We start from the raw sequence: 25,740 nt of genomic DNA, 5'->3' as shown, positions 1-25,740 counted from the left end.
AGGTACCTCATTCTGGACTTGTAGCTCCGTGTGCTAGTCTAGGACTGAAACACTAAAATGTACTTAATTTCTGACCTGATGTTCCCTGCGCTATTCCAGGACTGAGCCCCTGTAAGGAACCTCTCTCCTGACCTGAAGCTCCTTGTGCTACTCCAGGTCTGAGACCCTCTCAAAGGTACCTCACTTCTGTGCTGAAGATCCCTGTGCTGTTCCAGGACTCAGAGCTTGAAATGTACCTCATTCCTGACCTGATACTCCTTGTGCTTCTCCAGTACCGAGACCCTCAAATGCCGTTCATTCCTGACCTGTAGCTCCCTGTGCCATTGCAGGACCAAGACCACTGAATGTACCTCACTAGTGACCTAAAGCTTCTTGTGCTGCTCCAGGACTGAGACCCCCTCAAAGGTACCTCATTCCTGACATGATGTTCCCTGTGCTATTCCAGGAATGGGACCCATTAATGTACCTCACTCCTGACCTGAAGCTCCTTGTGCTACTTCATTTCTGAGGCCCTCAAATGTAACTCATTCCTGACCTGATGCTCTGTGTGCTATTCCAGGACAGAGACCCTAAAATGTACATAATTCCTGGCCTGTAGCTCCCTGTGCTATTCCAGGACTGACTGAGACCACTCAAAGGTACCTCATTCCTGACCTGTAGCTCCCTGAGTCTTTCCAGGATTGAGACCCTAAAATGTACTTCATTTCTGACCTGTAGCTCCCTCTGCTATTGCAGGATGGACGGAGACCACTGAATGTACCACATTCCTGACCTGAAGCTTCTTGTGCTGCTCCAGTACTGAGACCCTCAAATGTAACTCATTCCTCACCTGCAGCTCCCTAAGCCATTGCAGGACCAAGACCACTGAATGTACCTCAGTCCTGACCTGAAGCTTCTTGTGCTATTCCAGGACTGAGACCCTCAAATACCTCAGTGCTTTTTTATGATCCCTTGCGTCATTTTTGTGCAGACGGTGCATCACTTTTTGCGATGCACCAGCTGCTTAAAAAATGAGCCTTTTTGCACCATATTTACGAAGTGACGCATCTAGGTAGATGCGTCACTTTGTCAGCCCCTGCGCCACATTATACCTGCGCCAGGTATAATGTATGCAGGGTGGGCGTTTTGACGCAAGTAAGGGTCGTAGAAGTGACGCAGTGAAATCTCGGAGATTTCACTGCGCCACTTCTAGGACGCAAATGCATCAATATATTACGCCTGCCTCATGGCAGGCATAACACTGATGCAGGCACATTCACATGGGACTTGCCCATGTGTAATGAACCATTGCTGGAGGTGACACACTACAGCAGTGCGTCATTTTTGCGCGTACAGATACGTCAGAAATACTGACGTATCTGTAACTCCTTGCGACATGAGGCATCACTGTAAATATGACGCATCATTGGTGTCGCAAGGAGGGCGCAGTGAAAAGTGACACATCGCTGTTTTCACGCAGCGATGCGTCACTTTTCATAAATGAGGCCCCTTGTTCCTGACTTGAAGCTCTTTGTGCTGCTCCAGTTCTGAGACCCTGAAATGTACTTAATTCCTGACCTGTAGCTCCCTGTGCTAATGCAGGACCGAGACCATTGAATGTACCTCACCCCTGACCAGAACCTTCTTCTGCTGCTCCAGTTCTGAGACCCCAACATGTACCTCATTCCTGCCGGTAGCTTATCTCCCTGTGCTATCCCAGGACTGAGTCCCTAAAATGCACCTCATTCCTAACCTGTGCTATTTTAGGTCTGGGCCCACAGGTTCACTTGAATCCTAACCTGTTGCTCCCTGTACTGTTCCAGGACCGACCCTTCATAAAGATATCCCACAGGAGGGTCTGCCTGCTCAGTTGCTTCTATCACCTCAGTGGGGGTTTCAGTTCCCCCACCAAGAGAAAGCATTCCTGTTGCGTCTGTAGATAAAAGCACTCTATGCTTGTACCTGTTTCCAACATCTTCCATGTAAAGCACTGATACCAGCAAGGGTCATGTTCGCACTATATAAAACATTCAAATAAATAAATGCCCAAGTAATGCCTGGTCTGCTTTATTTCAGTTTGGCTATAAAGACTTGAGATGCAGTGTCACAGGGAGTGGTCTTTGTGGTGTGCACTGCGCATGTGCACAGTGTAGGTCCTGAGCTCTCAGCAGCGTTGGGCCATGCCATGGGAAGCAGAGCAGCTCCTTAACCCAAGCCTATGTCAGCAGCCAGACCAGCACGCTCGGAGGTGACAAGCATCAACTGTTCTGAATGCAGCGAGACAGCTCAGTCCAGTAAAATGCCTACCATCAGTGCTTAATTTGAGCCGGTGGTTCCTTTGCTCGGTACAGGCACTTAATTGTCAACAGGGACACTTAGAACAGTCTGTCACAAGATGCCGCTGCCTGGCTGATTTAGAGATGACCACAACAACAGTTAATTGTTAATTCAATATATATTAAAAATGGCTATTACCTGCCGCCCAAGCCAACCTTGCAGCTTTGGGGGCCTGGCATAGTCTGAATTGTCACACTTGTAGGAGTGTGAGGGTTAGTAGTTGTGTTGTTACTGTCATTGGCAGCATGGCAGGGGCAATGTCTGGTGCAAGGTGCAGTGGTCTCCTGGCAAGATCCGGGCACTTCTTTTTTTTTTTTTTTTTTTTTACAAATCAAGCACTGCTACCACTCATGGCTCCAGTGTCACAAGAGTACCAGACACCCCTGAACAATTCACCACCAAGGTCAAACATCCACTGCTGGGGTCGCCCCCGTCAGGCCCAAGTTCAGACCAGGGGTAACACAGTGGTTTTGGCATGGACTGTCCCTCCACCGAGCAATGCTCTGCATTGTCCACACTTGTCCATGTGTTGCGCAGGATCCCTGTGGAGACAGCAAGGTCCCTCCAGCAGACGTGGACTGCAGACAGCGGTGCTAAAGTATCCGACACCACCTTGTCCCATCGTGGTCGCCATAATCCTGGCATTAGCCACCATCAAGGCTTCGAGATGAATCTGCGGTGCAAATGTTTTTTGCATGTCGAGGTGTTTCAGGTGGTTCATGCTCGCCTTATTTAGGGCCACTCTAAGATCCAGCAATCACTAATCCCTGTGGTGTCAACACAAACCCATCAGAAGTTATAGGGACCTGGTGCAAGCAGACCCTCCTTGGGACCCTGCTGTGTCGTGGTGGTAGTGATGTCATCTGAGCCACACCATACTTGGTGAGTCTTCACTACCGTCAGTTCTTAGCTCCGTACATTCGCTTGGGTCACTCCGAACAGACGACAAGCTTCCCCGAAATCTTCAGATCATCGAAGGGTAAAAGAGCCAGGAGCTGGGGAGAAAGAAGCAAAAGAGTAGATAGGTCAGTACTCCAAGATTTGGGATTCATTAAACAGAAGCAAGTCAACATGGTGGAAGTATGGGGTTTACCGCAACATGAGAGTTAATAACCGAGGTTCACCAGCATCCTCTGCCGCCCCAGAACAACGTGCAGGCACCCTGGCTCCCAGAGGCTGGAGAAGGGATGGCCTGCCCACTCTCAGGCTGTGAAGTTTGTGCTTTCCCTGTGGGAGGGTTGAACACACCTACTCTGCAGGTGTAGAAGGAGGGGTGTCCTCACTCTGCAGGTGGAGGAGGGGTGGACACACCTTCTCTGCAGCTGGAGGAGGGGTGGACACACCTACTCTGCAGCTGGAGGCAGAGAAGTGGACACACCTACTCTGCAGCCGGAGGAGGGGCGGACACACCTACTCTGCAGCTGGAGGAGGGATGACCACACCTACTCTGCAGCTGGGGGCAGAGAGGTGGACACACCTACTCTGCAGCTGAAGGAGGTGGGGTGGACACACCTATCTGCAGCGGGAGGAGGGGCGGAAACATCTACTCTGCAGCTGGAGGAGGAGGGGTTGCCACACCTACTCTGCAGCTGGAGGAGGAAGGGCAAAAACACTTACTCTGCAGCCAGATTCCCCAAGGGTTTATGGTCCATACGGATTGTTAAATGTACCCCCCCCCCCCCACACACATAGGTTTTGAAATGGTGTGACCCCATCACAATGCCAACGCTTCATTTTCATTGTTAAACTAGGAAGCCTCTGCTCCCCAAAGCGCCTTACAGGTAAAAACTATTACCTTCTCCCTTCCATCCACCCTTTTCTGCATGAGAACAGTGCCCAACCCTGCATTACTAGCATCAGTTATTATTGCGCTCCTGTCCCTGGTATCGAAGGGTTTAAGAGGATTTTCATTAATAATATCTGAATGAACACACTCGAAAGCTTACTGACCCTCCTCATCCCACACATATTTTTCCACTTTCTTCATCAACTTACTTTAGGAGAATGTCTTATTGGCAAAATGTGGCACAAACTTAGAATAAAATTCAACTATACTCAGCAGCAAACTTATTTGGCCTTTGTTACTGGGTGCAGGAATTTTATCAATCACCTCCAAAAGTTTCATTTTAGGTTGCACCCTTTGCTAAGAAATATGATGGCCCTAATAGTCCACACCATACTTGCTGAACTTGCATTCATCAACACGCAATGTAAGACCGTGGTCCCGCAGTTTGACCAAAACTCGCCTCAACCTGTTATCATGCATCTTTCCATCGTCCCCATACACCTACACATCATCTTGATGACATGCAGAATTCGGTTGTGCTGTTGGAGTTGTAAGGGCATGTATTGCAATCGGCCTATGAGGGACATGTCAGTATCTAAGCCATGAAGCGGAGAGTCGGGAGGAATTTTCCTAGTGTGGATAAGGCAGTAGAGAATTATGTGAGGGATTGTAGTGCATGTGCAATCAGTGATAAGACACAAGTGGTGCATCAATCTCCAGTTACACCTATTGAGGTACCCAAGGCACCATGGTATAAATTGGCAATGGACATTTCAGGTCCATATAAATTGTTGAGAGAACATGTAGGTATGTTTTAGTTTTAGTTGAATATTTGTCTAAGTGGACTGAGGTGACATTTGTGAGCGCAATTAGTACACAGGTTATTATACGATTTTTGAAAGAGGTAATTAGAAGGGAAGGCTACCCAAGTGAATTGGTGACCGATAATTGAACGCAATTAGTCTCTGTTGAAATGGAAGAATGTTTACGAAAGGTTTGCATTAAGCACATAAAGTCTGCTCTTTATCATCCTAGAAGCAATGGATTAGTCAAACGATTTAATTGTATCTTTTAAAGACGTTTGCAGTTGGCTTTGGTGAATAACTGGATTGGAGAATAGTTGTCGATGACATGATTTGAGAGATGAGAACAGCTCCCAGTGACCGCAAGGGTGTTTCCCTTTTTAGGGCTCGCAAAGCGAGTGCCGTTTTGTAGGGGGTTTAAAAATGGACCTGGAAATTCCACACGCTTGTGCGTGTGATTTTCCATTTGCGTCCTGCTATTTGCCTTTCACTGCTTGCTGTTTTGTAAAATAGACACCAATAGGCATATGCGCATTTCCTGACATATGCTTTCAATTATCGTGGCCAGACACGGGCGCGATATTTGAAAGCATATGGCAGGAAAGGCGCACGCACCACTCGTGGCTTTGTTTTCCTGATCGCTTTCACTTTTGCAATCGCCTTCCTCCTCCCTCCCCAGTATGCGATGCAACTGTTGCGTTGCCGGAGGGGAGAAATGTAATGTTGCATGTTTACATTATTTTACCTACAAACTTTATCCTCCCACACATTCCGGAATATTTGGACTACGCAAACGTTCACAAAAAAAACGTACAAAAATTATATTGCGCACCCCCTCACACTTAGCACCACTCGTCGAGTTGTAAAATTCAACTATATCAGACGGAGTTAAACCCGTCTGGTGTTGCCTAATAACGCACGAGGAGCCACAGCAGGGTACGGGTGCTGCCTGAGGTCAAGAAGCGCACGGTCGCTGCCGATTATTCAGCAGCGAGCACAGTGACTGCAGTCTCAAGACACTTCCTTCCCAGGAGGCCCGAGGTCTGTCAGGACATTGCCAAAGATCCCTATCGTGGCTGAGTGGTACATGTGAGGGAGGAAGTAAATGGCTGCCCTTCCTGTGATCCGGGCAGGGCCTGAGACCCCTCCGCAAGGGCAGTGCTCACACCGGATGGAGCAGGCACGACTCTCAGGGAGTGGCGGCAGCGGGTCAACCGGATGCTTCAGAGTAGACACTAGCAGTATTATTAATAATTTTTTTATTTGTGTCTTTTCTATAGAGCAAACTTTGACGCAAGGGCATTGTCATGGTTTACAGAGGGTTATGACTAGTGATTCCTGATGTAATAAACACTGCAAAGAATTAGTCAACGAAACAGTAAACTTGTGTGCAATCAGCTGAAGTTCAACAGTGGAACTTACATACATAGTGATAAGCAGGGTGCAAAGTCTCAACTGATATGTCTTTGAAACAGAACAAGTTTGAGCTTCTTCTCAAAAGCTGCAAGGCGGGGACTCATGCACAGAGATGGTAGAAGTGAAGGACAGATCGTAGTTCCACTGTCGGAAAAGCACATCTTCATACAACACTCTTGTCTAGATGCAGGCGACTCCAGGCAGAGGGAGGCTGCATTTCCATACACAGACACATAGGCTGGATTTTTCTGGGGTGACCTTTAGAATTCTAGCTTGACATTCATTTGATAATTTTCCCATGGTGCTGAAGAGCATGAACAGGCCACTCAGAGATGAAATCCATCGATAGATCTAGGTTGCATCTGCATACTGATGGTAGAGTAATCCAGAGTTTCTAATGACATCTCCCAGTGAAAACATTAAAAAGGCTGTGTGTGCAAAACTCTAGTGCAGCTTTCTTTTCACGATTTACCCAAAATAAATTTGACATTAAATTATATTGTTTTAATTGGAAGCTCTGTTTTAATATTAGTATTTTTGTAATAATTTTTGTAAATATCCACTTTATACTCCTCATGCTCATACATTTAACATAAGTATTAATTTAAACAAAAATAGGAATACCTATTCGTGTGCCTCGTTAGGATTACTTATAGTTTTAATTTTTTTCAAAGTTCTCTTTTAATCTGTTTTGAAGTGCCATCTAATTATTTTGCTATCACATTAGCGGGGCTCTTTTTCCCCCCCACACACAATAGGCCAGTCTCACCGCCTACCTGGTGGGGGCTCCGCTGTAACTTGATTAAATTAAGTAATCGTGCTGAATGAAGGGGATCGCAATTTTATGGCTGCTTGAGCAGCACCTGCCCACACACGGCGAAGGGAGCAGTACCAGGGGCCGGGGCTGTGAGAAGGGCTGGGGCAAGCCTCGGTGCGTCGACTGCTCACACGTACCTGCCAGAGGCTGCCAAGCACGCGAGCGAGGGCGCGCCACGCACCAGAGTGAGTATGGATGGGGGTCTGGATCGCTCAATGTATACATCAACATTTGTTCGGAGTTCGCCGGGTGTTAGTGAAGCTCAGTGCTCGCCGTTCAGCCTCTTGGCCTATATGCCGACGGCATTTAATATCGTATGGAACACTTTATACTGGTGTACAGTCAGCGCTCTCACCAATTTGAGCATGACTAATTTGCTTTCTATGCATTTATTATTGCCATTTGATGTTACGCCAAAATAGTGCCTGGAAGCCCAGAGCGCTTTGGAGACTACTTTTGTATTTTTTAATTTTATTTTTTAATAACAACAAAACTTAAACATTAGGTACTGTATACAACACATGAGTGTGGTGTGAGTTTAATTCTGACAGAACACCATACAGTAGTTTTTTTTATGGACTGTTTACCTTTTGCAATTGTAGGTCCAGGAAGATAAGACGATTTGAAGCAGCGTAAACCGATTTTTTTTCATCATGTGCCAGAGACCAAGGTGCGCAGGTTCTAAAGCCAACAACCCAGCTGCATTGTGGTAGTTGTAATCGGTTTTTTTTCTATTATGAATCACAGAAGGCAGAGAATGAATCTGGGGTGGTGAGCTGTGTGTGCACGCGGTATGAAAAAAGACTGCATCTAAGGAGCCCACTTTTTGTGAGACCACAAATCAATGTGAGAAGTTAGCCTGGCATATGTCCACTATTCTAGTGGGCACCCTGCACCAGTCTAAACGACCCTTATTGATGGTGGTTGTAAAGTCAACCTTACAGACAAGCTATCCTAGTGGTAGCATGGACCAGCAGTCTTAGGCTAAGACTTCAGAGAGCATGTTAAGCCAGCTGTTTTACCAATTATAATCCCTTAAGTATCAAATGAAAGGACACCACACAAGGTATATATCAAATATATGTATATTTATTACTAACACAACCCCTCTGCAATCTTTATGAGGTCAGAGAACGAAGTACATTACAAGTTACTCATTAAGCATACTATAAGTTGCACAAAATACAGTCCTGCCCTAGGGGCCTCGCAAACCATATACTAAGTAAGTGGTATAAGAGCCTCTTCAGGAATAGGGAGTAGGCATAGGACCTAGGGAATCGCTGGGGCAACACTAGACAACCAAAGGTTAGGAAGTAGGAGACCCACGGGAGACGCGTGCAGTGTCTAAACACAGTCGCGAGTTACCATTGACTTACAATGGAGAATGAAGACGTTACAAAGTTACAGTTTTAAGACACTTCCGGATGGACTAGGGTAAAACCCCTTTAAACTAGGATACTTCGAGAGTCAACACCCACGGGAGCACTGGAGTACTCGAGTTACCTCACCCAGGGAAGCCGGGTGCTTAGGTGTCTTTTCGTGTCGGGTTTCGTCGATGCTTTCAATGGAGATCTGCAAAAGAAGTGCTGCAGGCGACCAGAAGAAGAGTGTCCGGGTGGATCCAAGGGTGGATCGGAGATGAGAAGAACCTGAAAGCAGAGGGGACAGAGTCTGTGTCACTAGCCAGTGACCAGGAAGTAACCAGGAAGGAACCAGGCGACGAGGACCAGGAGGCGTCGACGATGACCAGGAGCTGGATTCGAGCTGTCCCATGAAGGATCTAGTTGACTACGGTGTTGGTATCCGGATTGGACGCAACAAGCCTTGGTAACCACAACCCACGCAGGAGGTGAAAATTAGCTTCAAGTCAGACCAGCAAGGTCTGGGGAGCTTCTCCTTTGCAGGGAAGCTGGAGCAAGCCTGGAGAAACCAGGCCAGTGGTGTAAATTCAAAGGTTCATCTTCAGAGGGCCCACTAGTTAACGGGCTAGCAACCGGGAAGACGCATTGAGCTGAAATGCAGGAGCAGGCCCCACGCGGCACTCGTGGAGTGTGGAGGGCTGAGCTTTGGTGCAAATGTTGCTCGGGTCTGGGGCTTCTCAAACCCCAATGCACAACTTCGAGTGTGCCTCGGTAGTTGCACTGTTAGCAAAATGCAAGTAGTCCAGGGTGTCCGGTCCCACGTCTCTCGTGTCCGCCACGGGTCTCAGCTTTGCTGTGGATGTGGATCGGAGTCGGAAAAGTCTGGAAGTCCAGTTCCTGAGTCGTTGAGTCTTCGGGTTCCGGCAGGAGCGTCGACAAAGCAAACCAGCAAGTTACTGGTGGTGCCTGTTTGCACAGGGTGGTCACTCCTTGACCACACTAGAGATGTCTTCAGTCTTCTAGTCGATATATATCGTCGAAGGTCCAAGAGTTAGTGTCAAAGTTTCTTCCAGAATTTATCTAAAGTCTCTAGACACAGCTCCTATCTTTATACTGATTTTAGGGGCTGGATTACCTGCTAGGTCCCTCCTATGGGTGGACCCTGAGAAGGGGGTGGTTACACCCCTTTCCCTTTGTCCAGTTTCGTGCCAGGGCGGGGCTGGAGTGCCCCAGCAACTGGTTTGAACCGGGCTATGCATGGAGCACCTTGTGTGCCCCAGGCAGTGTCTGGAAAAGCATCTTTCCATTCAACCCACCCTGCCCCAAAACACTACAGGCTGTCTGGAGAGGTGCTAGCACCTCCCCTGATAGGAAACCTATTGTCCAGGCATCCCTTGCCGGAGTTTCGTCCAGCAGCAGGAGGTCAGACTCGTGTCTGTGGCAGCAGCATCAATTTTGTGATGCTGAGGCTCTGTTTAACTTTAACCGGGTAAAGCCGTAACATACATGTATTTTCCCTCTAGAAGGGTGGAATGCTACCCCCTGCAGAACTGGCGGGGGGGGGGGGGTAATGTGGCCTGGTGTTACTTATCTGGTGCTTAACATAAAGCGCTCCGATGCCTTGGGGTTGAGTTTGTGCTATATGAATCAAAACAAAAAGGAGTGCAGTTTTCACACCGCAACCGTTCTTCATTCTCAGCAATTTCCCACTAAGATACTGCACAGGGAGGAAGGTCGGCTTTACCCAGACTGCCAGTGAATCCATACCCAGAGTGCCAGGCTGGACTGAACGGCAGTGTGACCGGATTGCAAGCGACCAGGAAGAGGCGGGTTTACTCTTTAAAATATGGGACCTACTGGAAATAAGTAGGTTGCAAACATAATTATGCTCTCTGGGCAATACATGATCTGGTGGTGTGATTAGTTCATATATAACCAGGTGACCAAGGTTCACCTTCAGCCATCCACACTTCAATACACGGTGTGATCCTTTAGTTAATTTAGGTTTACAAAAAAAGTTGTAATAAAGTGTTTTGTGACTTCAAGCCTGTTAGACCGGTCAGCCCTAGGGTGGTCTTTCCCTGTATTTTTTGCCCTTGCCTCATTTTTCACACCTACTTTTTGTTGGCTTTAGGACTCTGGGCACCCTCCCATTGCTAATCAATGCCAGGGTGCAGGTGCTCTCTTCCCCCAACATGGCTGCCACTGACCCCTGCTACAGCAGCGTGGTCTGTGTAGGCGCACTCTAGTAGCCAGGAGCTGGCTGGAACCCTTAAACAATGTTGCCATACCAGCCTGCCAGCCTGCCCATAGCTAGAATGAGGGAAGCTCCTGGAACCTTCCAGAATAGGGGAGGCACAAACTGCCACTGCCAACTGCCAACTGACACTATATAAGGAAAAGGAGGGAAACTTTCTAGTCAGTTGGGGCATCACTGACCTGGGGAACCCACACAGGAGTTTTAGGCGGGAGGGCCTAGTGAGGAACCTATGCTACTGGCAGTGACAGGATTTAGGTGCTGCCTCTTAAGCTGGGTGAGGTGTCCCAAGCTAGCCCCCCTGACCTGGCCCAGTGGCAGGGAACCCCAGGGTCCATCTGCAGTGACTGAGGAAAAACTCTTCAAGCCTTCAACTCAGAACCCCCCCCCCCCTCAACAACTTCAAGTAACCAGCAACTAAGGGCGCAGAACCATCCAAGCGCCAAGAAGTCTACTTCTCCTTGACCAGAGACTGCTGGGGTGATCGACCAGGTACTGGACTTGTGCTGCCCTGCGCATCCCCCTGACTGAACTGCTCTGCTGTCCTGGTTAAACTGTGTGGAAAGCGCTATATTCTGCTTCCCCTGTCCAGCGCTGTAATTAAGACTGCCTGACCTTCTGCAGCTCCGACATTGAACAAATGAAAACCGGAGGGAATGCACAGGACAGCGGTTCAAGTCGTGCCTGCTGCATCGGTGAATAGATGGAGGAAGCAAGCTTTACTGCCACAGCCAAGCTCCGTGCTCCGGACTCTCTTCAACTGGTGGGAGGCGGCTTCTGAGGCAACCAAGTACTGCCGGAGGGCCGCTCGGAGAGTCACCGTCTTCTTCCGGGGCAAGGGAGGAGGCGGCTGCACTTACAGCGCTGGCGCCGCAAGTCTGCACCACAGCCCAGAGCCCGGTAAAGGGCTGAGAAAGCCCAATAAAGACCTGGAGGGACGAGCAGCAGAGACCCCTGCCCAACTCCCTCAACTCTCTCCGATAGTGATCACGGAGAAGAAAGGCTCTGGGTTCTCCTCTCCCCAACATACGAACCGGGTAAACAAAGGGGATAATCAGAAGGCAGAGGAGGGCGCTAGAGTTGCAGTCGGGGCACTGGTAAACGAAGGCGAAGGTGAGGGGGGGTTTTCGGAATCCTAAGCAAATCTTCCAGCTCAAGAGTGAGTCTTCATATTCTAAACGAAGGGGGGGGCTCAAGGGGAGCTGAAAACTCGGCTGAAAACTCGGAGGCGGCAGGACTGAATTCAGATTGTAAAGAAAGATCATCATACTGCTTAAGGAGTAGGCAATTTCTAAAAACAAACCCAGTTACAAACACCAAACCCCCCGTGCTACCCCGAAGCACCAAAAGAAAAGCCAAGAAAACTCCTAAGGCACAGGCAAAGGCTGGAAAGACATTTAAAAAAACAGGGGGGTCAGCAGGCTCACAAGAGGGGCCAGATTGTGCAAAGATCAAAATAACTCCCTCTTTAAGATCTTTCTTTAAAATACAAGAGCAGAAACAGGAGAAAGAGAAGGAAAAGGAGAAGAAACGCGACCCTGAACTAAAACCCGAATGTTCTGGCCCTGACCTGAAGAAAGTAGGAGTATCCCCTATCGCTACGTACAGTCTACCCAGTCACCCATTCGGCATTACTATGTCTCTTACAGGCGACATGCCCCCAAATAGCCAAAGCCAACTTTTAGCCCTAACCGAGACTCAAACCTCAACCACAGACCAAACTCCAAGCCTGATGAGAACCCCTACTGACGTACTCCTAGAAAAAATGATGGAAGAAATGAAATCTAGATTGGAGATCTCAGAGGGAAATCAAGGTAAAATCCAGGAAGCTTGTGAACTCTTAGACTCCAAACTAAACGCCTTAGGAGATAGAGTAACTGCAGTCGAGGCTGAGGTAGTTTCAATAAGTAGGAGAGTGGAATCCAATGAAAAGGAAATAAGTAAATTGAGAGAAATGGATAAAACCTTTGCCGACAAGCTGGAAACGTTGGAAAACCACTCCAGATGTAACAACTTTAGAGTCTTAAACGTTCCGGAAGGTAGAGAAGGCACAGACATTAAAAAGTTTATTATCTTACTTCTAGAGGAGTTTTTCCCATGGTGCAAAGATCTCGGATTAGAAGACGACATACAGAGGGTACACAGAGACCCCTTTGGCAAAAATAAGGAAAGGAAGAACCCGAGGAAAATCTTGGTTAACTTTCGAACATATTCTATCAAAGAAAGACTCCTAACTGAAGCAATAAAAACAGGCTCTTACAATAAGGATGACTGGTCCTTCAGGATCCGTTCGCATATCTCAAAGGCTACCCAAGATAGGCAGTGGGAGTTGGGGCAGATGATGCAGGAGTTGAAAGTGCTGGGCGCTACAGTCCAGATGAAATTTCCAGCTTCTCTACGGATAATGTGGAGAAACAAAATGCATAATATAAAAGACCCCAAAGAAGTCGAAATATTCCTAGAACAATTACGCGACCAGACGAGTAAATAGATTGCGCCGTTGTGCTCTCTTCTTAAACGCTATTAAAGCACTGAGCTCAAAAGAGGGCTATCAACAAGCCCAAAAAAGAAGAAAGGGAGGATTCCCCAGGGGAGGGGGGCCTTTTTAATCTACTTTTAACTTATGCACTTATGCACTACTGAAATAATGAATACAAAAAAAAATAAAAAATTATGCACAGGATTCGGGAGCAAACTAGGGGAAAAAATAAAAACGTCCTCAGCAACAATCAGAAAAAAAATAGAAGGAGAACTCGGAGCCCCACAACAAAAAAATATATATATATATACATATTCATAAAATAAACAAAGATAATACCCAAGTCAAAATTACCTCCTGGAACGTTAATGGTTTAAGAATCAAGAGTAGAAGAAGGAGAATATTAGAGTACTTAAAAACAATAGACAGCAAGATTGAAATACTCCAGAAAACTCACCTATTAAAAAAATAGTGGGAAGACATCGCGAAAAAACTGCATTGGGTTGACTCATATATCTGCACTAATCAGGAGTGCGTTGTCAAAGGCATTGCCATTCTCTTTAACAAATCTTTGAATGCAAAAGTGGAAGCATCAGAAACTGACCAGAACGGGAGATGGGCTCTGGCCAGAGTAAGGATACGGAACAATGCCCTAACCGTGGCAGGGTATTATGGTCCAAATAAGGACGACCCAGTCCCATTGCAAACTTTGTATTCATATTTACTCTCAGCCCCTTCACAAATAATCTTAGGCGGAGACTAACATAATACTAGACCCAAAAATAGACCGCCTTCCCATTAGAAAACAAACAACTTTGCCAAAAATGAGAGACTGGTTGGGAGTATACAAAAGAGATCTGAGCTTAGTGGATATATGGAAATTAAAGAGGGATAAACAGAACAACTTTACCTTTAAAAATAAAAAACTCGGAATCCAATCAAGAATTGACTTTTTTCTCCTGGACCAAGGTCTAAATCGAAAAAACTGTCAAAGTAGAACACATCCCCGCCCATCTTTCTGATCATTCAGCAGTCCTGATCACCTTGAAACTTGAACCTAACAAGGATAGTACAAGATGGACTTTGGACCGCACAATCCTCCTTGACCCCGAGATCATCGACCAACTAAAAGTACGGACCAATCTCTTTTTTGAAGAAAATAAGGAAGGCACCTCGATACAGACTACCTGGGACGCTTATAAAGCAGTGATAAGGGGAAACATCCTCAGTCTAGCGGCTCATAAATTTAAGGGTATAAAACAATCGATATTATCCTTGGAAGATAAGATTAAAAACCTGGATCTACAAATAGCCTCTGCAACTTCCTCCGCTCACAAAGACCAATTAGAGGTCGACAGATTGAGGCAAAAAGATACTTTGGCAGAAATCTTAGAAAACAAAGTGAGAGAAAAATGGGAAGCCAGCAAACTAGCCCATTATAAATATGGGGAAGGTTGTGGCAAGATGCTTGCCTGGAAAACTAAGACCGAACAAGCCAGGAACAAAGTTCTGTGTATCGTCCCTAGAAACTCAGCAGATAACGGATCGGAAGAAGCTGTAATAAAACAAGAATTCCTCACTTTCTTTTCAGATTTGTACAGCGAAGATTGTCAACCCAAAAAGGAAGAAATAGAACACTTCCTAGACCCCCTAAATCTCCCAATCCTACCATCTGATCTGAGCGAAGAACCAAATGCGGAAATCTCGACTCAAGAAGTTGAAGAAGTATTAAAAAATCTCAAGAAAGGCAAAACAGCTGGTCCAGATGCCCTACCGAACGAATTCTACACCAATCTAATAGAAGCTTTGCTTTTACCTTTAACAACTCTGCTGAATAAAATATTTATGGAAAAATGCAATCTCCCAGATTCTTGGAACGAAGCCATAATTACCATCCTTCTAAAACAGGGTAAAAGCCCAAAAAAATGCGAATCATATTGACCAATCTCGATCCTGAACTGTGATTATAAAATCTTAACACAGATTATGGTGAAGAGACTAGGGAAAACAGCCGGGCTTCTAATAAATAACAACCAGAAGGGCTTCATACCGGGTAGACAATTACAAGACCTAACGCAAGAATTTTTTGCCGCCATAGACATTGCTTCCAACGAGAAACTTCCTCTATCGATAATTACTATAGACGCCGCAAAAGCGTTTGATAGAGTCAACTGGGTATACTTAAGCGAAGTTCAGAAAAGATTTAATCTGGGGGCAAATATCCTGAATATGGTGTCAAAAATATATACCTCTCCCAGTGCCCAAATCTTAATCAATGGCAGCCTTACTACTAATATACAGATAAAGCGAGGAACCAGACAGGGATGCCCCCTCTCCCCTTTGCTCTTCAATTTTTATATTGAACCAATGGCGGAACATCTCAGGATAGATCCTTTAATATCACCTTTTTCTTTCCAAGACTGGTCTAAAAAGATCGCTCTCTATGCAGACGATCTGATGATCTTCACAGATGACCTCTGTGGATCGTTAACAACTGTTGAAGAGGCCTTAACCAGTTTTGGGAGTATCTCCGGCTACCAAATCAATCAAGATAAGACGGAAACAATGAGCTGGAATGATAACTCCATTAGCCCTTATAACAAGGATAAAATCAGATACCTTGGTATAGACCTAGTCAAAGATTTAGATAAAGTTACTCACGTTAACATCCAAAGAATAGATAAGGAAGTCAAAAGGTTATTGAAAGTGTGGGGGGTCTTCCCTTGACGTTCCTAGGCAAATCGAACATAATAAAAATGTCAATTTTACCAACATTTACTTTTGCCTTTGGTGCCATTCCCCTTGAATTTAAAAAAAGAATCATTAAAAAAAATCCAGAGTGAAATTTCTATTTTCATTTGGTCTTCAAAAAAATCCCAGAATTGCCTGGAGTAAGTTAAGAAGAAAAAAAGACCAGGGGGGAATCGCAAGCCCTGATCTCTTTGAGTACTGCAGAGCTTTCCAATTCAAATCAAACAGAAAGCTTCTAAATAAATTTGAATGCTATCCGTTATACTTCCAAGCAATGACCATTAAAACCAGTCATTTCTTATATAAATTTGGACATCCTAAATTTTTAAAAAAAATTAAACTTAAGATGCTGAAGTCTGCGGCCACATCCTGGTTTGGCATAAGATGTACCTTAAATATTCCCTACTACAGCGATCTGGCCCCCATATGGGACTCCCCTGGCACCCCAGAGTGTCTCAAAGACAAACTAGCATACCCGTTAAAATCCTCTGGAATAACCAAGTGGGGTCATCTGCTGTCTCAAAACAATCTCCTGGAGTGAAACACCCTATCTTCAAAAACTATGGGCTCATTATCTAAATTCAAGTACTACCAGCTATCCAGTTGGACTAAATCTCAAAAAGAAGTCAGAGCGGGAAACCCAACCTTGGAGAAAGAAATGCAGAAAACAGACTTTAAACACAAAGAAATCGCGTTATGGTACTGGGCTTTGATTCACGCAGGGGAAGAAGATTTTCGGATACCGGAGAGAGTATGGGGGAAAGATCTGCTGACGCTGGAGTTAAACAACCAATGGCAAGTATCTATGAGTAAATGCTGGACAATTGTAACATCGGCTGCCCTAAAGAGAAATCATCTGTTCACTTCCATTAGAGCTTACTGGACTCTAAAAAAGCTGTCGAAGTTCGCTGGGGCGTCAGTGAAAGTCTGCCCCAAATGCGGGTTGGAAAGGGCCAATGATCTACACATGTATCGGCAGTGCCCCCTTCTGGACGGTTTCTGGAATGATGTGGGTAAGACACTCGATGGGGTTTTAGGAAGACATCTAAATGTAAGTATGGATTTAATTATCTTTGGGGTAAGGAATTCAAATGTTCCAGAAAAACTTTCCATAGCACAGGAAAATCTCCTATTTTTGTTAATATTGCTGGCTAGGAGAGAAATATGTGTGAAATGGGTAAGCCCGGCAGCTCCATCTCATAGTGAATGGTTAACCTCAGTATTAAGAATTTATAGACTTGATAAAAGAAAAGCCTTCTGTTCTGGAACATCTGGGAAACCTACCATCAAGGTACTAGCTAAATTGTTTAAAGGATAACTCGAAGGGAATTTATCCCAGGGGCTGGCTCGAACTTGATAAATTTATGCGAAAGTCCAATGATTATGTGTAAGCAATGGAAAGCCAGGAGAAGGCCTGTATGAGTAGCCATAATGGCTACCCCCCCCCGCTTTAAATCCTTCAACAAAGTAATGGAAATAAGGGGACCCTCCTCTCTTTTAAAACGTTACAGGGGAACTGTCTTTTTTCACATACTCCATCAATTGACAGTGAAGGCTAAGAACTAAAGAGAGATTGGGTCCCCGACGACTCCTTACTAATAATATTGCACTAATGAGGACAAAAAAAAAGACTGCCTGCCCTGAGCTAACTGTGCCCCCGTGGTTCAAGCGCTGTGATCCTGAGGCGCTTCTCGCCTCAAGAAGCATCCTGCCCTGTGAGGCGCCACAGTTGCCCCCACGCGCTCACCTGCTTCGTGGTAAAGCGCTGTGACTAGCCCCTGAGGCGCCTGAGGGGACCGCGTCACCATCGCGGCATCGGCGCCGCCTTCGCGACACCTCCGAGGTGCCTCCGGCCTGTCCTGTGGCCGCCTGCCTTTGCGCGGTGTCCAGCGCTAAGATTACCCCCCTTGGCGGCCCCCGTACGCCAGGAGAGGGCCGCCGCCTTAAGTGAGCCGGGCCGCGGTAGGCCCGAAGTCAGTGCGCACCCCACGTGACAGGGGAGCACCTTCGTCCCGCCCCCGAGGGCTGCGCTACCATTAGTTCTAGCTGGCGCGCCCTCGAGGCGAAGCACGCCCGGCCCCTGCCTCGTCCACAGCGCCGGTGCCCTGAAGCTGAGCCTGCACCGCGCTGGGACGAGGGCAGCCACGAGAGGGGTGGAACCCCCTCTCCTCCGCTGAACCCGACGCAAGGGCCCTGGAGGGCCGAAGAAGTGAGGTAACCCCCTGGGGAGGAGGGGGGTAGGCCGGGAGAGCCCCGAGGTCGCCCCTCCCCCGGGGTGCTCTGAGACTGGGCCCTGTTGGCCCCTTCCCCCCTGTAACTGTGCCTCAAGAGACCGTATTTACAAGCCTGAAGGGTTTAACGTGCACCGTATCTACAAGCCTGAAGTGTTTAGCGTGCACCATATTTACAAGCCTGAAGTGTTTAGTGTGCACCGTATTTACAAGCCTGAAGTGCTTAGCGTGCACCGTATTTACAAGCCTGAAGTGTTTAGCGTGCACCGTATTTACAAGCCTGAAGTGTTTAACGTGCACCGTATTTACAAGCCTGAAATGCTATAAGAGCACTGTATCCACAAGCCTGATTTGCTCCTAGTGCACCATATGTACAAGCCGGAAATGCGAGGGAGATTCACTTCACTGTACTGAATTTTCTTGCAGAGGTGGGCTTCCATAGTATTCTGATGACCTGATCTAGGTTGCAAGCCGACCTGTATTCACAAGAAGAAAGGCGTGTCACAAATAAGTAAAGGTTGTGTTCTTTGGAGTTCCTTGTTGGGCTGATAAGTACTTGCCCATATGTTGTATTACCTGTAAGGAAAAGCGTCCATGAGAGGTTTTGATGTGATATTTAAACGCATTACCATAGTCGCTTCTTGTAGGATCCTCCAGGTTAATACAGTCACCCCGTTGCCTGTCAGAGAGTTTGATACGACAGGCGGGGTCAGCTAGTGTTCCACTGCTAGATGAATTGGTTATTAATCTAATGAAATGTTCACCCATTTATAGGAAATGTAACCGGAACGTGGTTCATGAAATGTCTCAATGTAATGCTGACGAATTAATAATGCTACGCTCTATTTGAAAGCCTATATAAAAGATCTTGATTCTTTCAAACACAACTACTGGTGTGGTCTCCATTATTGCGCCACTGTGTCTTACATTGGATGTGTGTGTTAAGTAGCTGCTTTACACACAAGCCCCTGGCTGCCTTCCTGCTCGAGCCATGCTACCACCTTAAGAGCTGGTGACCCCAGGTCTTACAAAGCCCATTCAAGGTCTCGGACACAAGTGACAGCGATAAAGGCGGGCACCTACAAACATGACAAGCACCAGAGAAACAGGGAACAAAAAGTCACTCAGTGAGGAGCCAGGGGGAGAAAGGGGTGAGGATTGCAGTAAACATTCACCCCTAGGATATGGAAAATCACTGTGGAAGAGAAAGTGAAGGAGGCCCAGGCACAAACATAAAACAGTTCTTTTGCTGCAGAGAGAAGGTGTGGGAATCAGGAAACCAGTGAATGTTTGGGCCGGAGCGCTGTGGCCGGACCTGCGAGAATCAAACACGTTCAACCAGGCTTCGGTCTTGTAAATAAGTGCTGTGCAAAGGTGGTGTGGTTCCTACAGGATAAATTATAGAAGCCCTTGAGTATGGAAGAGGGGTGCAGGATATAAGACCCAACAGGACCTCCTTCTGATCCTGCAGGGTTTCCTCAATAGGTCATAGGTGTGCTCACCCTTGTAGTTGTAGTGTAGGCACTTTGTGGGGCACCCTCATCAGACTGCAAGGGAGATTTGCAGTTAAACATTTCCTATATTCTAGGCATGTCAACAAAAAAGCATAGAGTAATGGTTTAGGTCACTTACGTCATTGTTGCCGTCGGCCAGGTCCTGTGCAGTCTCGTCCTCCATGTTCCTCAGCAAGGTGTCGGCACCAGATTGGCACAGAATGCTGGCGATGGCAGCGTCCTTCCTGCCCACCGCTAGGTGCAGGGGCGTACAGCCGTTGAACATGGCCGCGTCCACCTGGGCACCATTCTGTAGGAAGTAACTAACCAGACCCCGGTCTCGGAGTTCCACCGCAAGGTGCAGGGGGGTCTTTCCGCTGGTCCCCTCCTAAAAGTGAAAGGAAAAGGGGTGAGTGTACGCCGAAAGAAGCGACAAGCGTAGTCGTTGTACTGGTGCATACTTCCTGCTTAATACTAGTGTTCAAGCTCAACACACACCACGGTCTATGGTCAACCAAAAGGGAAATGAAGATACAGAAAGATTTTTTATTTTCTCTATCACACAAGTAGACGAAGCAGGATGCAACCAGAATTAGATCTTGCGTCTCCTGAATAAAGAGCCAGCAGTTTACCAACTGGACCACATCAAATGGCTGAGATGAGGCCCCACTGGACTCCCAACACGAAGGACTATATGCGTGTTACATTGCATTCACTGCTGCCTGTAGTCCACTTGGGAAGCAGCCTTTACATCAATGCCTTCACCACGCAATGGCGTTACCACGCATGCCTTTACCACGCAGGTAAGTATGTGTGCCTTCACCACACAATACCCTCACCATGTAGGTAAGTACTTGTTTCTTTAGCATGTATTGGTAATATTGGACAGTGCCCTGAAAATTAAGAAAAATTAGGTAAGTATAAGGGGTCAGGGTAGGGGTACCCTAGCCCCCATTGATTATGATTTGGGGTTCCCAGAAGGACCTCCCCTAGGCCTAAATAAAAACAAAGTGGGAGTGGGGGGAGGGGGGATTTCTACAATCCTTTGAGTATCCTGAGATATCCAGCAAGGCCCCCTGGACTCCTGTGGGAGTCCCACGGATGCGCTTGGGGCCACAATGGCTCTCACGGGACACTCCCAAGATTAAAAAATAAAAATAAAAAAAGGACCGTGGTGGGTTTCTTCAAGCAGGAGGTTGGCCATGTGGCCTACGGTCATGTTCCGCGAGGCCTTGGCTGCCGACAGCCAACTCCACACCATGCGTGGCCGAAGGCCGTGCCCAGTGAGGGATGGCTGCAAGCAGGGGCTGGCTGCCGGGCCTTGCCAGTGCCACAGACCAGGCCCTGGGGCAAACTCCACTCCAAGCACAGCCTCTGGTTTGCCTGTGGGGGCTTGGATGTAGGGCCTTTCTGAAAAACTCAAAAAAAAAAATCTGAAAAAAACACAAAGGTTAATGTAACGTTATACTTCGGTATTGTAATAATATTTTTCTTTGCATTAAAAAAACCTCAGAAATTCACTAAAAAACTAAAGTTAACGTGATGTTATGCACAGGTAAAAATGACACTTTAAATGCAACATTTTAAACTAAAAAAATCAGAAATTTATCGGAGTTATTTAAAATAATTGCATCTCACTCCCTTTCCAGGCGCTGCTTATGACCTCACATATTACAACGCTCATGACAGGTTCTGTGACATCACTGATAACAGTAACAATGACAACTGAACTGGCGTTGTTTACAACAATACTGTGGTGGGGCGCTAGTTATAGTTCTGCACAAACAAACACACACATATATATTAAAAATAACAGTAATTCTAAATTGGGCGTTCAGGAGTGTGGGCTGGTAGGATGCTAAGGTAAAATGTAGGGTTTAGATTTGGGTAGTAAAGAGAGGTAGGGTAATTTTAGGGATAAGGGGTGGGCAGTGGTAAGGGGTAGAAAGGGTAATTTTAGGGGTCACAGGTGGGTAGTGGTGAAGGGAGGTAAGAGTAATTTTAAGGTTTTGGGGTGTTTACTTGTAAAAACAACGTAAGGAGAAATTTAAAAAAGGAGGGTCTTTGGCCCCGCACAACCAAAAAATAAAAAAATAAAAATAAATGTTAAGGTATTGCCAGGGTCTTTCTCGGGCAGGGCAGGCGGCTACAGAGAAGCCTGCAATATCCACAGGAGATCCACAGCAGTAATAAAGCTAGGGTTGAGTACCAGCCAAGGGTTGGAGCTGGAGACTTGTTCTAGGTGTTTTGAGGACAACTGGGGCATAGGCAGGCTGTATGTACAGCTTGGAATACCCAGTGGGGCAAAAAACACAATTTGAGCCCAAATAGGTATTAGCGGGCCACTCATTCATTGTTTTACACCAGGAACGGCTTTTCGCTGGTCTGGTATTCCAAACCCTTTTTCACTTCGATTTTTTACCCAGAGTTAAACCGAGTGCTTTTAGGCCTCGCCTACAGACAAATCTGTTGTGTGCACTACCAGTCCTAACAGTAGGCTTCAAGACTGATCACTGCTCATCATTGGTCGGCTTACTGTCAATCTCATTTGCTTTTTTTTATTTGATGGCTTGCCTTCCTCTTCTTGTGTCTTCCTTGTAGCAAAGCCTCTTTACTTGTAGTTGGATTTCTTGTATCTTTCCACCCCTTATATTCTGGAACTACTTTTTTCTTTTGCTTTCAACATTCTAAGGGAGTGGGTGTTTTTTCTACCCCCCCCCCCCTCATATCAGCACACCCCATGCTCTCTGTGTTGCTTACCCTTTTCTTCTTTTTGCTGATGCTGTTCAGCATTGCCAAAAAGCATTGGTAAAGCCAAAAAGTTGGCTAGCGCCTGTGAGAAGGAGGCCGGATTAGCTAAGAACCGTACCTTACGCTTTCCTAACAACGACCCGCAACACCCACACTCCTTTGCTGTGTCTTCTCAGGAGGTCGGAAACGGCACAGGCAGTAACCCGGAAGGGGAGGAGAACGAACCCGGATGCAGTACGGCAGAACGAAAGGAAGTCAGCTACAAAGGGAGTAGGGCGGAGACTGTGAGCGTCCACGCTGAAGACGGAGAAACGGAGACGAAGAGAGAAGACGCGGGACCCGTAGAAGGGACAGGAGCCCTTGACGACGGTACGGACCCAGTGCAGGAAGACGTGGGACCCCAGGAGAGCCAGCCCAACACCGAACAGGACGTCGACGAAGACAGCTGGTGTGAGGACTGGTGGTGTCCGGTGGATGCTGGAGAGCGGCCGTGACTCTGGGAAGAGTTACGGCGGGGTCGGTGAGTGACATCGGCTCTAGGGGATTGTTAAGAATAGCGGGTGGGAAAAGACACGGGCAGGGCTTTCTTTTGTTTAAGGGGTATTGGCGCGCCTTGTTTAAGGGATATTGGCGTGCATTGTTTAAGCGTTGTTGACGCGCATTGAGCAGCAGGAAATATCACCGAACTTTGACAGGAAACACCAAATGGTTAAAAGCCCAGCACTGTATTGTATTTTTTAAACGTGCAAACTAGAATCAGTGGTAGTACACTTGTGGATTTTTGCACTATACCCTGCGAGCACTCGTCTCTGTGAGCACTTTCAAGTTTCTTTCCTAGGCACTATAAACTACTGCAAAGATCCTATACTATCTAAACTTCAACCCCTTTCCACTCCGTTATTTTGGCCCTATACACTAAAAGGTGAGGTGAAGGGAAAACTCTATCTAGAGTAATTTTGTCCTTCTCATGGTACATTCCTTTATTCCTCCCTTCTCTCATGAGCCACCGGGGAATACCACCACGTCCTGAAGATAAGGCGAAGACCCCACGGGACTTTTCATCACCTGACACTTCACCGGAGACATCAGAAGAAGAAGAAAAGTTTGAGGACTCTTTGCAACCTCCCGACACATCATCATCTTTTTTTGTTAATAAACCTTCTTCCTTTAAACCACCACTACCGCCTCCACGCCTGTTTATCAAACCCGCCCTCTTACAGCGCCATTCAAAGTGGAGATTTACTGGCTTTGCCAATGGTTGCTTGTTTTTTAAAACCCGGTATTAAACAATTCAGAAAAAAGTACAATATTCACAGATTTTTTTTTTTAATACGAGGGTATCCTCAAAAAGCTTTTAAAGTATTAAAGAAAAATGAGATGACGCCTTTGGGCAGCACCATGTTTAATGAGACCTGGGGGGGGGGACTGCTTCTCAGCAGGACAGGGCCCCCTCTCTTCGGCTGCCAATGAGTTATTCTGCAGGCACATGTGGTGACGCAAGACTGAAACCCTAGGGACAGACGGGTCCGAGGTGGCACACAAGATAAACCACGTTGAACTTATCCTGTCATTGATGTTTACAGTTAATGCAGATAAAAACTGCCCAGTAAAAACTTATCTTTTAAGCTTTTACTACACTCAACCTCTGTGCCCAGCCGGGGTAGATAGAATCTAGGCTGAATTTCGCGAGCATCTTGTCAGTTAAAAAAAAATCCACAACTGATTAAAATCGACTTACTCAGCCTATTTTCACACTCCACTGCAAAGCTAACGAAAGCCCCCAGCCTGCCATGGAGACTTTACAAAACCAAACCCTATACTATCAGACGTGCTGCGATACTTGGCAGTTCAGGCTGGACTGTTCCCTTGGGGAGCAGGGTCAAGACTGATTTGCATATGGCTGGGTCCAAACTTGAATGGCATGGGGAGCAAAAAAACGAGGGATTTAGGCTCTACATTCTGTCCATCAATTGTTCTTTTTGCATTTGTCACCCGAGCGGGACAGGTATGTCAGATGTGAGTCCCATGCTCTCCACGACACTGGAGGCAAGTTATCCTGGCTGGTGAGGGCTGATTAGCCAGACACCGGTCCTAGGATGCTTGATTCCAGTCCAGGAAGGACCTGGCTTGGCAGTTCGGGCTGGACTGTTCTCATTGGGTGCAGGGTCAAGACTGATTTGCATATGGCTGGGAACAAACTGGAACGGCATGGTGAGGAAAAAAACGATGGATTTAGGCCCAGATCTCTGTACTGGGGTGAATGTATGACATTGCTCTGCATTCTATCCATCAACTGTTATTTTTCCATTTGGTGACTGAGAAGGCATCAGACGTTTCACCGTCATCCAGGACACGAGCCATCATACCGTCATGAAGTTTCCGTACCGTTAGTATGAATGTGTCACGACAGCTGATTTTCGACAGTATCTCCACAGTCCCTGGTGACTGACAGAGTCAAATGCTTTCGTGAGGTCCACAAATGTTGTGTAGATTTCACAATTCTGTTCTTGAAACTGTAGTTGACGCACAAGTGCTGGAATGGCGTGGGAACTGGACGGATTCTGGTTCCAGGAGGTATTATTGACTAGGGACTAGGTTCTGGGCCGGTCCCAGCCGCTCCGTCTGCATATGTCCCAGTACTGTAAATGTAAATGTAAATGTAAATGTAAATGTAAATGTGCTGGACTTGTAAAGCGCACAGCTGCCCGTAAGCGTCCCGGCGCTTGCTTAGGGAACCCGTCCTGGTATTCCCCTGTGAGAAACCACGGCAGGGTGTCCACAAGGTGAAAGCCAGGCATCCCGCCGCGAGGGGCCGTAGTGGAGATTAAGCAAGCTATTGCCCAGTCACAGAGTGTGACCCCGTGAGTTGAGTAGGCACCAGAGCGAGAATTGTCGAGTCCGTGGAATTTTGAGCCCGAGACCCACCGAGGCGGGGAATCGAACCATGGTCCACGGTCGATCTCAGCTTCCGGGTCTGCCGCCTCTAACCACTGAGCCACGCTTCTCCACCAGTACAGTGACACAGCCTGTCCTGGATAAAGGCAGCCAAACTCTTCACAAAGGTTCCTACTCCTAGGAGTAATTTATATCTGTAAGTTTACTCATACACTTTTAAGTAACTTTACTACTTTTTTTGCTATTAAAAAATCTCAGGGGGTGGAGCCACGTTTATGAGTGTAAGTTACTTCTGCCAGAAAGAAACAGTGGTAAGTCCAGCGCCACACATGGTCAACCACTGATACTGCCACACCCTACCACAGAAAATAATGGAGACAGAGA

General features: G+C 46.8%; 1 protein-coding gene across 1 annotated transcript in view; it reads right to left on the bottom strand.

Moving 5' to 3' along the window:
* Window positions 1–2,032: 2,032 nt before the first annotated feature.
* NFKBIE (NFKB inhibitor epsilon) overlaps window positions 2,033–25,740 on the bottom strand; it is a 161,881-nt gene continuing 138,173 nt past the window's right edge. The window contains exons 5-6 of the mRNA XM_086925857.1: window positions 19,850–20,098; window positions 2,033–3,311 (exon numbers count right to left, since the gene is read on the bottom strand). Coding sequence (XP_086781983.1) covers window positions 3,246–3,311; window positions 19,850–20,098 — 315 coding nt within the window. The 3' untranslated portion in view covers window positions 2,033–3,245. The remainder of the gene's footprint in view (window positions 3,312–19,849; window positions 20,099–25,740) is intronic.

The sequence above is a fragment of the Lissotriton vulgaris genome, chromosome 6 (genome assembly GCF_964263255.1).
Source record: "Lissotriton vulgaris chromosome 6, aLisVul1.2, whole genome shotgun sequence".
NCBI lineage: Eukaryota > Metazoa > Chordata > Amphibia > Caudata > Salamandridae > Lissotriton > Lissotriton vulgaris.
The sequence above is the reverse complement of the archived record's forward strand: the minus strand, read 5'-3'. Positions and strand labels throughout refer to the sequence as shown.